Source organism: Oncorhynchus mykiss, chromosome 17, assembly GCF_013265735.2.
Source record: "Oncorhynchus mykiss isolate Arlee chromosome 17, USDA_OmykA_1.1, whole genome shotgun sequence".
In the NCBI taxonomy this organism is placed as follows: domain Eukaryota; kingdom Metazoa; phylum Chordata; class Actinopteri; order Salmoniformes; family Salmonidae; genus Oncorhynchus; species Oncorhynchus mykiss.
Genome location: NC_048581.1, coordinates 74,699,622 through 74,716,225, shown reverse-complemented (window position 1 = coordinate 74,716,225; position 16,604 = coordinate 74,699,622). Strand labels below are relative to the sequence as shown.

At 40.6% G+C, this 16,604-nt stretch overlaps 1 protein-coding gene across 1 annotated transcript; it reads left to right on the top strand.

The window, feature by feature from the left end:
* Positions 1 to 544: 544 nt before the first annotated feature.
* On the top strand, positions 545 to 2,581 carry LOC110494563 (transcription factor MafB). Its single transcript, XM_021569739.2, has one exon. The coding sequence runs from the start codon at positions 823 to 825 to the stop codon at positions 1,807 to 1,809; it is 987 nt and encodes a 328-aa protein (XP_021425414.1). The 5' UTR covers positions 545 to 822; the 3' UTR covers positions 1,810 to 2,581.
* The last annotated feature ends 14,023 nt before the right edge of the window (positions 2,582 to 16,604 follow it).

The window sequence follows — 16,604 nt, the reverse complement described above, 5'->3', positions numbered from 1 at the left end:
GATTCTTGAATTATGTTTTTGCATGATGGACTTCCACTTAAATATAAAGACCACTGTCCAAATACAATTGTGCCTTTAAAACTGTGATAGTTTTATGTTATTTATATGGAAAGTCAGATGGTAATTTAGTGCGTCTACATTTTTAATAACTAGCCCTATTGACTATAATATATCCCTGGACATATAGCCTACAGACTACATATTTAGTCCTCAGATGCTTTGCATTCCAGCATCAGTTCCCTTGTGGTCTTTCACAATACACTATTTTAATATATCAAGTGGTGAGGTAGTGTGTGAGAGAAAGAGAAACATATGCACAAATTAAATAAAGTAGACAGACAGTAGCCTGTAAAATGTCTAGTCTACAATATGTCTTTGCAGGTCTATGTAAAAGAAATGTTGGGCATCATTCTACATTCAACCTTTGTTGGATTGTCAAAACGCACACATCAGCTATTATGCAAATTACCCTTCTCGTCGTCTTTTTATTGGAGAAGAGCAGGGAGGTGTAGTCTATACCGTGTGACATCATGCAACCGTTCTTTATGAAGAAAGTGCGCTCGCAAGCATAAACCAGTACAGCTACACATATGCAGAGCTTTTGGCCCCGCCGTGGACTCAGAGCACCTTTCTTCTATCCGATTAAGAGGACGGTTTTCTTTCCATTTTTACGCACGCGTGTTTTCACTGTATATTTAATTTGACGGACTTACTAATTGTATGAAGCGTCTCATCAATAGTGCAATTGTTGCAAAAGACTGCATGAAAGAATAGAGTTTTGTGCCCCTTGGAAGTGGCCAAGACAAATAGATCCTGGAAAGAATGACCGCCGAATCGCATACAAATCTGGGTCTGCCGAAAACCCCTTTGGGTTATGTCAGTGAATTCGACTTGATGAAGTTCGAAGTGAAGAAGGAGACAATGCAGGGGATTGATCACTCGTTCATTGGGCCGTGCAGCGAGCTCCAGAGACCGGACTCAGTCTCCTCTACACCGGTCAGCACCCCTTGTAGTTCGGTGCCATCGTCACCGAGTTTCAATCCGGGTGAGCAAAGGAACCCTGATGATCTTTACTGGACGCCCAGCAGTGGAGGTTATTCTCAGCAAATGTATCCCCACACTTTTGGCCTGACACCTGAGGACGCAGTGGAGGCCCTTATCGGTACCACAGTCCACGGGCACCAACCCACTCCAAACGGTCATCAACATGCTCTCCAAGCAGAATTCGAAGGGTACGGGGCGGCACATAACCTTAGCGGCCATGTCCAGCAGTACCCTGGACTTATCCGTCAACCCGACGGTCTCTCGGGTCACCCTGATATGCAAGATATGCACTGCCAAAATCAATATCACCACAAGCAGGACCTCGACAGCTCGGCTCCGCACTCACCCGACTCCCAGCTTAGTGCGCACCACCTCCATCAGCAGAATCGCCACGACAGACGACTCAACGTGGAGAGCGCCTTCTCGGACGACCAGCTGGTCTCCATGTCAGTGAGGGAGCTCAATCGACACTTGAGGGGTCTGACCAAGGACGACATGATGCGTCTGAAGCAGAAGCGCCGAACCCTGAAAAACCGTGGTTACGCACAATCGTGCCGCTACAAACGCGTTCAGCAGAAACACGTTCTTGAGCACGAGAAGACCAGCCTTGTCACACAGGTGGAGCAGCTGAAGCACGAGCTCAACCGACTGGCACGCGAGAGGGACGCATATAAACTCAAATGCGAGAAATTGACTGGTTCGAATGGTTACCATGAAACTGGGTCTACCAGTGACAACCCTTCCTCGCCTGAGTATTTTATGTGAGTTTATTCTTTGTATCAGCTACCAAAGTTATTTTACTGATTTTATTGATAAACTTATTTGTTTCAACAATATTAATGATTTCTTACCAGTTCTCGATGCAAACCTACCATTTAATTCACCTTTTCAAATAAAGATAATAAGATTTGTAATATGAATCTATAATCAATCATGCATGCTGGACATGTATGGAACTGTCTATTTAGTAGGTCTAAAATCTGTTGTACATTGTCACACAAGTCTTCGTGAAAATACTTTAAATAGTTCCTCTTACTTTTGTTGAATTGAAAAAACAGTCCGGTTTATGAAATTACATTACTTTTGGATTCATGTACTAGGCCTACTCTCAATTTAGTCTTAAATGGAATCATCCATCAAAACAATTTGAAATTATTTTTATTTTTTGTGTTAAAATCTTCACTTGAGTGGTATTCATGTGTTAATTCTGCCTGCTGTAGGCTATCTATTATAACAAATATAATGAGTACATGGGTGATGATGATGTATCTACTTGTTCTAGATATCCTTTTATGTTATATTACATTTTGAGGAGCTGGTTCTGCTGGCCAGATGTGGCTAATGGTTTTGTTGTTTTCTTTCACATACATTTATGTTAACTGTACAAGAAAAAGTGCGAGATTTTTTGAAAGTATTATTCATGCATTATTGCCTGCAAATGACCATCATTGTTACCTGTCCAGTTGTGTTGAAATCTATTGTCACCTGCTTTAGACTTGTAAAGATCAATAAAGCCATTAATACTTTTATTCTGCAACTTTGTGTTTAATCTGTTGAGTAATCATTGGATCCACTTATAGACATTGTGCTGGCTCACTTAGCTATGTATTAATTTGGAGCTGGTCTGATTAATTTATTGATTACATTTATTGAGCATGGAAGCCAGTGGCTTTAAAATAAAAATCATATTTTTTTTTCCAGAATGTTTTGTTTTTACAGAGATAAAGGTTTGCTTCATGTGGCCATATTGTTAGCAGTATGAGAGTAGTTTTTCTCATGTCTATAAAGAAGAAGTGAAGTGCGACTGGCAGACATAATGGTAAAGGAACATCTTGCTTACATCTAATTAAGCTAATTGATGTAGAAATATTTGATTGCTGAAAAAGAAAGAGTCATTACAACAAGAAGGAGCTCAATAAAACGCAAAATTCAAAGCTGTGACCAATGTGTTTTAGAATTTTTTTAAAACAAATACAGTTGAGTGATTGATTGATTAAAACAAATGTCTCTTCATTTACACTCTTTCTTTCACCTTACTATACCTTCTATTATTACTTTCATCATGGAAAAACAAGTGCAAACCTTGCACCTGGTGTGTAAATCAGGTGCCAAGTAAGCTGCGGAATCCTTTTTTAAAAGTCTGTTCTGTGCACTGCATACAATATATCACACAAATGCCTGTGCTGCATAATACACATAATCCTACACCATTTTACTCATTCACTTGTGTGGAAGACAGAGCAGTGAAAGTCCCCAATGCACAATATAACATTCCAGGTTATTGGTACTGTCATGACAGGAATAACGTTTTTTGGCATTTATAGTGAAAAAATGTAGTTGTATTTATTTATATTTTTACACACAGTTATTGCATTTTGCACACAGTCAACTGATTTGATAGACAAGTAATTGGAATATAAAAAGTAAATATAACTGCGAGCAGCAATGAATGGGGTTCACAGGATGACGGAAAGGACACAACACCAGTTGCATAACAAAGCAAGCACTCTATCATGTAGGAACTCATTGTCTTACATCAGATCGCAACGCTCATCCCTCAACCAATCTGTCTTGTAGGACGTGGAACACATCTAAAAAAAATGTGATTTTGCTCATCCGCCTAACACTAGTTCCTAATTCTGAAAATCACTCCGCTCTCGGTAGCTATAGATGCACCAGATATTATGGCAAACCATGCTCCAGCTAGCAGAAAAGTGCAAGCTTGTTTGAATGGTCATATGTGACTCCACCTGGATTCGGTCTTATGTAGCAACATTTGAAATTGTGTTTTTTACAGAGCTACAAAAGGGTATATCATTCACTGCATTTGAGGAACAATGTGAAAGTTATTCTGCTATGAAAGTTGATCAACTTGAAAACTTACTTTTGAGAAAATGGCCTTTGAATATTTTGGTATCTAGAGAAGAGCTCCTCTTTGTGTATACCCATTCAGGATCGTTCACACCCTTTTAGACAGTTGTAAATCATGCAGCGCCTTGTGTCACAAATGCAGATTTTAGAAAAACAACAAATGTCAGTAGATATAAGTGTCTTATATCGACTGAAAGATTATATTCTTGTTAATATAACTGCACTGTCAAATTTACAGTAGCTACTACTGTGAAAAAATGCCATGCTATTGTTTGAGGAGAGCTCCTAACAAAAAACACTTTTTTCAACGCGATATGTTTAATAAATTCACCTCTGAAGGTGAAATGTGTACTTCCATTCTGAAATCTTGCTCTGATTTATCATCCAAAGGCCTTTTCCTTTTGGACAAAAATAAAGAGTAATAAAGTTATGAAAACTGGTTGTTTTTCAAATGTTGAACTTATAATATGGCTACTAATACTGGAAAAGCTAAATCAAAGTCCAAGTATACAGATTTGACGATATTCTTGCAAATATGAATGCAAATGTCTCCTTCACGATTTGCCCAAATGTACCTGGGTGACTTCACACTAAATGTCATGTAGTTTGCTCATACTTCAAGTTATCCGCCTGAAACTTTGCACATACACTGCTGCCATCTCGTGGACACCGTCGGAATTACAACCAGAGTGATGGCTAGAACTGGGAACTTTCTCTTGAATTTCAAAGATGGTGGTAGAATTTTTTCTTTTTTTTTCTTCTACCAGATCTATTGTGTTATATTCTCCTATATTCAATTCACATTTCCACAAACTTCAACGTGTTTCCTTTCAAATGGTACCACAAATATCCATATCCTTGCTTCAGGGCCTGAGCTACAGGCAGTTCGATTCGGTATGTCATTTTAGGCAAAAATTGAAAAAAAGGGGGCTATCCCCAAGAAGTTTTAACCTCTTTAGGGTATGTGGGACACTAGCGTCCCACCTGGCCAACATCCAGTGAGATTGCAGAGTGCCAAATTCAAATACAGAAATACTCATTATAAAAATTCAAAAAACAAAACAGTGTCCCACCTGACCAGAGAGAGGAGAGACTAGTGTCCCACCTGGCCAACATCCAGTCAGATTGCAGAGTGCCAAATTCAAATACAGAAATACTCATTATAAAAATTCAAAAAACAAAACATATTTTACATAGGTTTAAAGATGAACTTCTTGTGAATCCAACCACGGTGTCAGATTTAAAAAATGCTTTAATGCGAAAGCATACCTTACGATTATTTGAGAACATAGCCCAGCAGACAAATCATTACAAACAGTAACCAGCCAAGCAGAAGGGTTACACAACTCAGAAATAGAGATACAATTAATCCCTTACCTTTGATGATCTTCATATGGTTGCACTCAGAAGACATTCATTTACTCAATAAATGTTCCTTTTGTTCGATAGTCTCTTTATATCCATAAACCTCCGTTTTGTTTGCGCGTTTTCTTCAGTAATCCACAGGCTAAAACGCAGTCAAAACAGGCAGACAAAAAATCCAAATTGTATCCGTGAAGTTCATATAAACATGTCAAACAATGTTTATATTCAATCCTCAGGTTGTTTTTAGCCTAAATGATCTATAATATTTAAACCGGACAATAACGTCGTCAATTTAAAAAGTAAACAAGAAAGGCTCTCTCTCGGTTGCGCGCATGAAAAAGCTCTGTGACACAACAAGGGTCCACTCATTCAGATTGGTCTTACTCCCTCATTTATCAGAATACAAGCCTGAAACAATTTGTAAAGATTGTTGACATCTAGTGGAAGGCATAGGAACTGCAATTTGAGTCCTAAGTCAATGGATACTGTAATGGCATTGAATAGAAAACTACAAAACCAACAAAAAAAAACAACTTCGTGAATGGAATTCTCTCAGGTTTTCGCCTGCCAAATCAGTTCTGTTATACTCACAGACACTATTTTAACAGTTTTGGAAACTTTAGAGTGTTTTCTATCCAAATCTACCAGCATGCATATGCATATCATATCTTCTGAGCCCGAGTAGCAGGCCGTTTAGTTTGGGCATGCTTTTCATCCAAAATTGTGAATGCTGCCCCCTACCCTAGAGAAGTTCAGCTTTAGCCCCACACATATAGTTTCGCTCTAGGAGCGCACGCTTGATGTTCTGGCCGATGATTTGTTTACCTAGGGATAACATGAAAACAGCCTAACCAGCTCTGCTGACAACAATTTCATTACACTTTTTTGCAGACTTTTACGGGTGTTGTACACACGTCACGTAACGTTAGCTAACAAGCCAGCCAGCTAACGTTAGCTAGTTAAACAACAATGAACACTTTGCCAATAATGCCACAGTGCTGGGAGCTAACCAACCAGGTTCAATGTTAGCTAGCTAACATTAGGCTCTAACTAGAAAAGCAAACTGCTCTGGGATACGAATAATAACTTCTGCTAGGGAGCCAGCCAGCTAATGTTAGCTAGCTAACAGTACACTTTAGCTTGAAATGAAACCACTTTCTGTCAAAGTTAGAAATGTGTAATATCTGAAAACGCTAGACTATCTTACCTGTATACATCATCATGCATGATGGGTGCGTCTCACTGTCAGGAATGCCATGCCACGGTTGCCCTTAGTTTGAAGATGTAATCTAGAGACAGGTGTTTTCTCCATCTCTTTAGCTATCATACTCTAATTCCACTGATTTCAAAACTTGATCCTCCAGGAAGTGGAGAGCAACAACTATGCAGCTCCACTACACAATAACATTTTTTTAAACCGCGTTCGACAGTATTACCAACACAGACTGATGAGCTCAAATAGACAGAAGCCTTCTATATGCCAGACCAATCCGAACTCATCTCTCAGCATGTCCAGCCCACTCATTATCTAAGCCAATCATAGCTAGTGGGAAGGTTGCTTTCTTTTTTTGTGGCTTAACCAACAAGGCTCGTAATTTAACAATTTTATTGTATTTACAGATGGCATACAAGTTTGTTATTAAGGCACATGAACGTTTGCAAGTTTGAGAAGGCATTTCTGCCCAAAAACGCATTTTGATCCAAAAATATTTTTTACGTTCAAACGGCTCTCCTGCGAAGTCGTGACCTAGTTTTTATAATGAGTATTTCTGTATTTGAATTTGGCACTCTGCAATCTCACTGGATGTTGCCTAGTTTCCTGAATCGGGTCACATATGGTAGCTAGTTTGCCTGCTTGTTGAGGAAGTTATAAGGCAACAAAGTTATGAGACTGTTCTCAGAAATTATCATGTATCTGACTCTGACAGCTGCCACTGTGCCTCACTACTTTGTAACATTTGGCCAACGCAATAACGTCGCAGAGAGCAGTCAGCTGTGCTGTAGAACTCGGCACACTAATCACGGCAGATCATTTGCTAAAAGTTCACTACACTAGCTAGCTAGCTGCAGGGATCATTCAGCATTGATTGTGTGAACTGGCGTTGTTAGCATCCCTGCCCTTTGTTTCATATGGATTGAGTTGAGATTAGTTCAGCCAGCAGACACTTACTGTTAGCTAGGAAATGTTTATGTACATTTTGAATTTCAGTGTCACGCCCTGACCATAGAGAGCTTTTATTCTCTATGTTGGTTAGGTCGGGGTGTGATTTAAGGGTGGGTTATCTAGGTGAATTATATTTCTATGTTGGCCTAGTATGGTTCCCAATCAGAGGCAGCTGTTTATCGTTGTCTCTGATTGGGGATCATATTTAGGTAGCCATTTCCCATTGTGCTTTGTGGGATTTTGTCTATGTATAGTTGCCTGTGAGCATTATATTAGCTTCACGTTTCATTTGTTCGTTTTGCTCTTTTGTTCTTTAAAGTTTTCTATTCCAAAATAAAGGATGGAAACATACCACGCTGCATCTTGGTCCAAGATCTCACCACAAACGGATCAAGCAGCGTGGCCAGGAGGAGAAGACATCCTGGACTTGGGAGGAGATAATGGCAGGAGATGAAAGCCTTCCATGGAAGCAGACGCAGGAGGATCAACGGCAACTCCGAAGTTCACGACCACAACGGAAGCCCGAGAGGCAGACCCCAAAAATATTTTGGGTGAGGCACACGGGTTGGTCGGTGAAGCCGAGGGGCGAGTCTAAGAGCGAAGAGGAATATTGGGATAGACTGAGCAAGGAGTATTGTAAGATAGTTGAGGGGAGTGATGAGGTAGAGTGGATGTTTTGGTGTCTGGAGCAAGACAGTCGCCGTGAGGAACGTGTTTTGCGGAGATACGCAATGTGTCTCCAGGGTGCATCCACAGCCCAGTGCATTCTGTGCCAGCTCCTCGCACTTGCCGTGCGAAAGTGAGCATCCAGCCAGGACGGGTTGTGCCGGCTCAGGTTTCCAGTGCGCCTTCTCGGTCCAGGATATCCTGCGCCGGCTCTACGCACTGTTTCGCCAGTGTGCCTTCACAGCCCAGTGCGTCCTGTGCCTCCTCCCCGCACTCGCCCTGAGGTGCATGTCATCACCCCGGTGCCACCTGTACCGGTCCCACGCATCAGGCCTCCAATGCGCCTCCACAGTCCAGAGCCTCCGGCGACAGTTCCCAGTCCAGAGCTTCCGGCGACAGTTCCCAGTCCAGAGCTTCCTGCGAAGTTTCACAGTTCGGAACCTCCAACGACGGTCCACAGTCCGGAACCTCCTTCGACGGTCCACAGTCCGGAACCTCCTGAGACGGTCCACAGTCCGGAACCTCCTGAGATGGTCCACAGTCCGGAACCTCCTACGACGGTTCGCGGTCCGGAGCCTCTAGCGAAGGTCTGCGGTCCGGAGTCTCCAGCGATGGTCTGCGGTCCGGAGCCTCCAGTGACGGTCTGCGGTCCGGAGTCCCTGGCGCCGAACCACGGTCCGGAGTCTCCGGCGACAATCCACGGCCCGGAGCCCCCGTCGACGGTCCACAGTCCGGAGCATCCGGCGATGATTCAAGGTTCCGGTTCCTCTGGCGATGACACACGGTTCGGTTCTTCCGGCAACGGGCCATGGTCCGGTTCCTCCGATGACGTGTCCACGAGCGGAGTGGGTACTTCGCCCCGCACAGGAGCCGCCCCCGACGGTTGATGCCCACCCGGACCCTCCTCTATTGAGTCAGATTTTGCGGCCGGAGTCCGCACCTTTTGGGGGAGGGTACTGTCACACACTGACCATAGAGAGCTTTTATTCTCTATGTTGGGTAGGTCAGGGTGTGATTTAAGGGTGGGTTATCTAGGTTAATTATATTTCTATTTTGGCCAAGTATGGTTCCCAATCAGAGGCAGCTGTTTATCGTTGTCTCTGATTGGGGATCATATTTAGGTAGCCATTTCCCATTGTGCTTTGTGGGATCTTGTCTATGTATAGTGAGCATTATATTAGCTTTATGTTTTGTTTGTTCATTTTATACTTGAAAGTTTTCTATTCCAAATTAAAGGATGGAAACATACCACACTGCATCTTGGTCCACTCCTTATAACAATCGTGACATTCAGAAATACTGATTCTACTACCACAAAACACCTTAGCTAGATGTAGAATCAGGTAGTGAAGACTTGCTCATGAAAAAATGTAAATATTACCTATAGGTGTATAGCTTCTGGTAAGATTTTGAGGATGATTTCTCTAACTCTTTTGATGAGGAAAGGGCACTGGGGGGAAAAGATCAATATAAGGGGATATCTTTATGTATATATTTCTGGATATCAAACATTTTATTAGATATAAGGAGTAGACATACTCCAGATACGCATGTCCTTAATTTCATATATGGAGCTAAGATATTCTCTGCAATGGGACAGTTTCTACTTGCATCCAATCCGGACCTCAGAAATCTCCCTGCAACTATGAGTCCAGGGATATATCCGGGGTGAGATATGTTCAAGACACTCACCTGATGCGTGTGAACCCGCTTACATATTTGTAGAATATTCTAACTCCGGAAAAGGTATGTGTCAACATGTTGACATATCTATGCCTATACGTAGGGATTAAAGAATCAAAATATTTCCAGAAATGTATCATATGTATATATTTATGTATGTACATTTCAATAGATATTCTTACATGATATGTACTATTCATCCTCATGTCTAATCGAAAATGGGCTAAATCCGTTGTGCTTCTTCACATGAAGGTGACATATCTGAGCATGCATTTGCACCATATTCAGTTGTAGGCTATACAAGGCACGGAAAGGGAAACATAGTCATATTTAATCAAAGTCGTTATTTCCAAAGCTATTTCTGTTGTGAGCTCCTATCACAACACGTTTTTATAAAGATGCAAACATAGGCCAATCTTTGCTAAACATTGATTTTATTTATTTAACAGAAAATAAAAGTTGCACACCCTCAATCCCCCTGACTAAACTCTTTGTTATGGACGATAGATGCGATGAGTGCAGATTGGATCGTCAGCGGCGGTCCCTTGCAGTCCTGACCCAACGTGATGGTAGTTATGGTCTGTGATCCCCTCCAAACTGTCAATGCATAAATCATTAATTAAAATTGTGTCAATATTGCAAAAAAATATTGTAATTTCACATAACAATACCACAAGGTAGCTACTCTAACTGCTTCATTCACCATGAGAAAACTAACTGGAACAAGCTAGATCGCCTAGCTTATATTAACCAGTAAAGTTAATACAAAATACTCCTAAACATTTTAAAATGTTAACGTTAGCTGTTCCCTTGAGGCTATTTCGATATTTGTTTACTAGCTATGCTACAGGTTAGCTTTTATCGTAATGGCTACTGGCCAGATTAGCTAGCATTCTTGATTCTAGTTACTAAGATAAATAAAACATCTCAAATTAGCTACTCACTTTAGCGTTAACTTCTTTGAGGTATTTTCTGAACAGCTTCTCACTTCCTTGTTTCTCCAGTTGTCAGTTCGACTAAACACGGTTTAATGCTACACACTAATTTGTGGTGCCCAAATTTTAAAAATGACAGTTGGAACTCCACAGCTGAAAATACATGATTATTGTTGCTAGGCAACTAGTTACAGTGCTTATGGTTTCAAAATTACTTTATCCAGATGGAAATACAAAAATTATAGCTAGCGTCTGAAAGAATGATATGGATTTAATATTTGTCAAATTATTGAGCATGTCCTCAACTCATATAAGCATGAGCATGTCAAAATTCACATCAAGATCCTGATATGAACCTCAGTCAAGAGCATATGCATTGTATATGCTGAAAATATACTATGTAGGCCTAATGTCAGTATTTCTCAGCATATAGAGAAAATAAGATAAGAAGTCCACATAGGCCTATCTCAGGATATCTAATGAGTCAATATCATGTATGACTTACGGGGGGAATCCAAAAATGATTTGTGCATGAAAGAAAAATATAGATTTCATATTTGTCAAATTTTTGAGCGTGTGCTGAAAACTCAGAAATGCATCAGAAATCATCCTTATTTCAGCATATTGAAAAGCCTATCAAGATCCGGAGATGGACCTCAGCCAAGAGAAGGATATCTGGAATCAATATAGCTTCATATCTTGAATGTGCTGAGAAAACACAAATATGCAATGTATACAGTCAGTATTTGTCAACATAAGGAGAGAAAGTAGGATGTTGCATATCTCAGGATATTGAATGAGGTCATATCCGGGCATAAGAAATGTCCATGTGTGATATTCAGAGTAATCCCAATATCATATATATCTAAAAGAAACATCTGGATTCGGAATTCGCCAAGATATGGTGCATATCCACAGGATATGGTGCATATCAACTCAAAATATGAATTGGAAATTGTCTGTATTCTTTAAAATATCAAAATGTGTCATGTATTGACCCTTTTAACCCAGTGGATGATGTCAGCTTGTATATTGTAGCCGGACTTCTTTTTAGCTATCCCATGAGTGTTTTCGAGTTATTAGACAGATCAGTGCAGACAGCCGTATCTGATGTGAGACGATGGTAGGAACTATCTTCCTTTATGTGCAATCATGAGTCTATTTAAAAAAAAATCTGAAGTGAATCTGAGGTATGGTTCATGAGGAGAAAATTATTACAGATGATTTTGAGCAATAGTGTTACATTTGCAAAGAATTAGTTATTAATAGTTTCCTTGTTTTTTGAGGTATCAATACCAAATTTAGTGTGGTTCATGTCATGTAAGGGACATCCATGATAGCGATTTCAAGTTTCACGTTGATAGGCCACCGTGGAGATGATTGATTTAAATGGACGCGTAAAATCTGATTTATGATTTGTCAATAACTCAGCCATCATTTGAATAGTACATTAGCTTTTCTCAAGCGAAGATAGATGTACCATCGGCCTACATTCCAAATGTGGTGTCATTTGGTCTTTTTGATTCATGAGAATAATATTTTTAAAGTATTTTTTGCATATTTTAGTATATTAGTGTATGTGCTAATATGCATCTACTGGTATAGTGTGGCCATCTTTGAATGCATCAATGTTATTTTCTCATACTCTTTAGGGACTATTGTGATGAGTTCAAAGACAACATTTTGTGTGAATCTGACTTTTAGTCCGCGAGAAAACATTTTTTATGATTATTTTAAGCATTAGCATGACATAGTCCAAAAACTGAATTGTTCATAGTTTCTTTATTTTTTAGGATATCAATGCCAAACTTAACATGGTTCGTCATGGTAATGTATTTGATGACCATAAAAGGTTTCAAACTGATAGTCCATTGTGGAGTGGATTTATAATGAATTTAAATGGAAATCTGATTTCTTGATTCATTAATAACTCAGCCATCTCTTAAACAATCCCTTAGCTTTTCTCAAACTAAGTTAAGAGATGTACCATGGGCCTACATACCGAGTTTTTATTTGGACTTATAGTTCATGAGAATATGTTTTTTCAAAGGTTTTCAAAAATTTGAAGATTGAGGAAAATCTATCCTGATAGACCTTTTTGGTGCTTGAGGCAAATGTATTCAGCTTGAAGAAAGACAGCGACATACAACGTTTCAAGTCTCTAGATCCCACAGGGAAGCGGATATGAGGGTTTAAGTGAGACTGTTTATAACAGCGGCACTTATTTGCTAATCGGTGCCATTCTTTTTGACCAAGTACTCAAGGCTTCAGTTTCTGTGTTCCAAATTAGAAAAAAGTTACCAATCTATGCTTGAGTTATTTGACCATCTCAAGGAAAAAACAATCCTAAGAATAACATTAGGTTTCACAGCTTTGCTGTGAACCCCTAATAATAAACTATTTTCCATACCAATGCACTCATTTGGCTCGTGACAAATGAAAGGATGAGTGTCTTTTTTCTCTGTGCTGACCTTTGACCTTCATGGACGGCTGCTTCCTGAGGGACCCCTGGATGTGAAGGCACTGAAGACTCGCTGGCTGGGGCTGTGTGGTGGAGATAATATGAGTGGAAATCAGGCTTCCCCTCTGCTCTCTTCCTCAGACAAACAGGTCACCTCTGCATTCATTAACAGAGGAAAAGAGAAACACCAAGCACAGCACATTGTTGTGCACTTGTCTCTTTCGGTGAACTCTATAGGGTATTTTTCATTAGAACTGTTCCAACCTTTTTAGTTATTTTCAAGTTTTGGTAAAGGTTTAATATGATAAAAGGAAACACCTTGGACAAAAGGTGACAGTTTCTGCCTGGTGAACAGTGCTGAAATGCACAGAACCAACCATATTCACAATACATGCAGTGGAGTTGATCTTAGAATGTATCTTCATAAAATGTCCATGAGATGATGGCGATCATTTAATACTTTCTGTAGATCTAAAAGTTAAATGTATATAACGCAATCACAAACTTCAGTACTGAAAGCTTGTTCAGATTTGTATTTTTGTTATTTTATTTAACCTTTATTTAACTAGGCAAGTCAGTTAAGAACAAATACTTATTTTACAATGATGGCCTACCCCGGCCAAACCCTTCCTAACCCGGACGATGCTGGGCCAATTGTGCGCCGCCCGATCACGGCCGGATGTGATAAAGCCCTGGATCGAACCAGGGTTAGTAGTATAGACTCGAGCACTGAGATGCAGTGCCTTAGTCCGCCACTCGAAAGCCCGGATTAAGGGGCTTCTCAGAGTCGTATATGTGGAGAAATGGCTTGAAATACGTTTAATTGAAATTGTGCACCATAGTCCCATTTAATATTAAGTGTTGTTAAAGCATTTATGTAGTAGTTACAAACTGTAGGCAGGTGTAATTTTATATTACTGTATAATTACACAATATAAACACATTTGTACAATGTGGTTGGTGTGACTGCATATTGATTTTAATAAAATGTTGTACATCTATTACATTTGCAAACAAACTAATTTATTGTATTAAGCCTTCCCTCACGTTCTATCACACTAATTGTATTTAAAATCTCTGAAATTGGGCAAGTTGCAAAGATATTTAGTGCTACAGTACTGTACCAACCATGTAGCCTAAATAGGCTAACACAATATTTGCAATTCTTTCACAATAAAGTGGGACATAAATGTGTAGTTATTTTTGGTATGATATTTATATATACCCACTGGCTGTTCAGTAGACACAATAAAATTACATTAAAAAATACATTGAAAACAGATTGAAGTGTTGTCTCAGTGTGTGTTCTTTTTCCCTCCACAGATAGATGAGCAGGTAGGGTACTATTGGCTCTAACCTTTAACCTGGCTGACTGTTTCTCCTCCACTCGTATATTACCTCACAGTGTTGACCTTACCCTCTGTGCAGTGTGCAAACTGCCTCAGAAACAGAGCACAGGTGCAAAGGCACTTTCCCACTGAAAACAGAAGTTAGATTCCTGGAAGGTCACCCCACTGCTCAGGGTGAGGATCAAGTGGTCTGTAGCGTCTTCAGCTTACCATCACCAATGTGACACACAGGAGGAGAAATACGTGAATCAGGGATGGACCCACCCCAAGATCTAAATATTGACTCTAATAACCAGTGCAGTTACCTTGCAAAATCCCACTGCAAAATAATTTTTTCACACACTTTCATCTGCATAAGAATGTGTTTATTTGTGTTTGTGTGTGTGCCTGTGTGCACGTGTGCGTGCATGTCTGCCTGCATGGTCACTGTGTTCAGTATGGAGTAGACTGTTGGAAGAGAGGAGACAGCGGTTTGTGGTCCTGTAACACAGCTTGCAGGGTGCTATTGTAAAAGCCATTAGCCAGCTCTTTTTCTTTGCATGTGATACGCTAGTGTGCCTGATGTGGGAGCCCAGCACTTCCCCCTCCTTGCTCGCGGCCTCGCTCTCTGCCACCAACACCCCCACCTCAAACCCACCGCCTCAGGCTGATTACTGAGTCAGCAGGAGGAAAAGGTGTCTGCTTCTCCGTGGCGTCAGAGAGAGTTGAAGAGAGTGGAGAGAATGTTGGATAGAGAAAATAGACGAGAGATGGAGAGGAGATAGAATATATGGATGGGAGATCAAGCGAAACAGCGAAATATTGAGATAGTTGAGAGCAAGAGTGGTTGAGAGGGAGGAAAAAGGGCAATCATCATCAGTCATCATCAGTCACCTTTACTCCTTTCAATGTCACAAACGGTGAACCTTCATGACCAGCAGGTCATCACAGGTCATCACAGTAGAGTAGACCATTTTAAAGTGTCATCATTATTTATTACAGTTGGTTTAGTTGTATTTGTAATGTAATAAATATCAATAGACTGTTTAACTTTAAACTCTGTCACTCAATAAAAATGTGTAAACGGAGGTGACAACATTCATTTAGGGATACTGCTCTCAGTTGTAGGGATGGTGACTGTGAGATGAGGTTTGGGGCAGGCAAATGGAATTCTGCTTGGCGCTTTGTGTTGGTTTGCAGAGGCCTGGCTGCTCCCAGTGGGCACTGGTGACAGAGGAATGTCAGAGATGTGCGCCATTGTGTGGGGAGATGCACAGGAATGCAGGCCGCCAGGCTGCAGTGTCACCAATGAACACAGCCAGGGGCGTCAGTAAAGGAGGGGTGCGGGGCAAAAGGGGCTGTTCCTTCTCAAACATGAAGCCAATCCACCACCGCCGTTCTCACAGTCATACCCATTATTTAGCTAAACCCATACATCAGAAATGCAAAACCTTGGTATAACATTATAACTAATCCCTCTCCTGCCAACAGTTCCAGTAAAATTATTATTTCTCATTATTCAACTGCTTGCTGAGGATATTTCTATGATAATACCATCCACTGACCAGACATTTGACCTCTACAGCAGCAGGACGTTACCAGTCAGAGCCAGTTATTTCCAACTTAACCATTGTTATTGTGCAATGGATGAGGCTGGTTCAGATGACCTGTCTATCTGTGACTTCACATGAACAGCAGAGCAAAGAGTGGAGTAGAGGATGAAATAGGGGGGGGTTCCTCTTTCACTTCCTATATGAGGGTCCAGTCAAGTGACTCTTTGTGAGAGCGGGTTGTTTAGTGCAGGAAAATGCAGCTTGTGGTTTCCGCTCAGGATGTCCAGTCCTATCTGTGCAGAGTTGTGACAGTCACAGATTGTGCATGCACATGCACACATGCACTCATGCACACACACAAACATGTACATTAGGTTCATTGTTGAAAGTACTGCATGATCCTAAATGTATTAGTCAAGTCTCTCAAGTCTTAAGTTTCTCTTGTTCCTAAAGCTAGTCCTTTGGGCATACCATAAAATACACGTCTTCAAGCCAAGATGGCCACATTTTAAAGGGTTGTATTGTAATTATGTT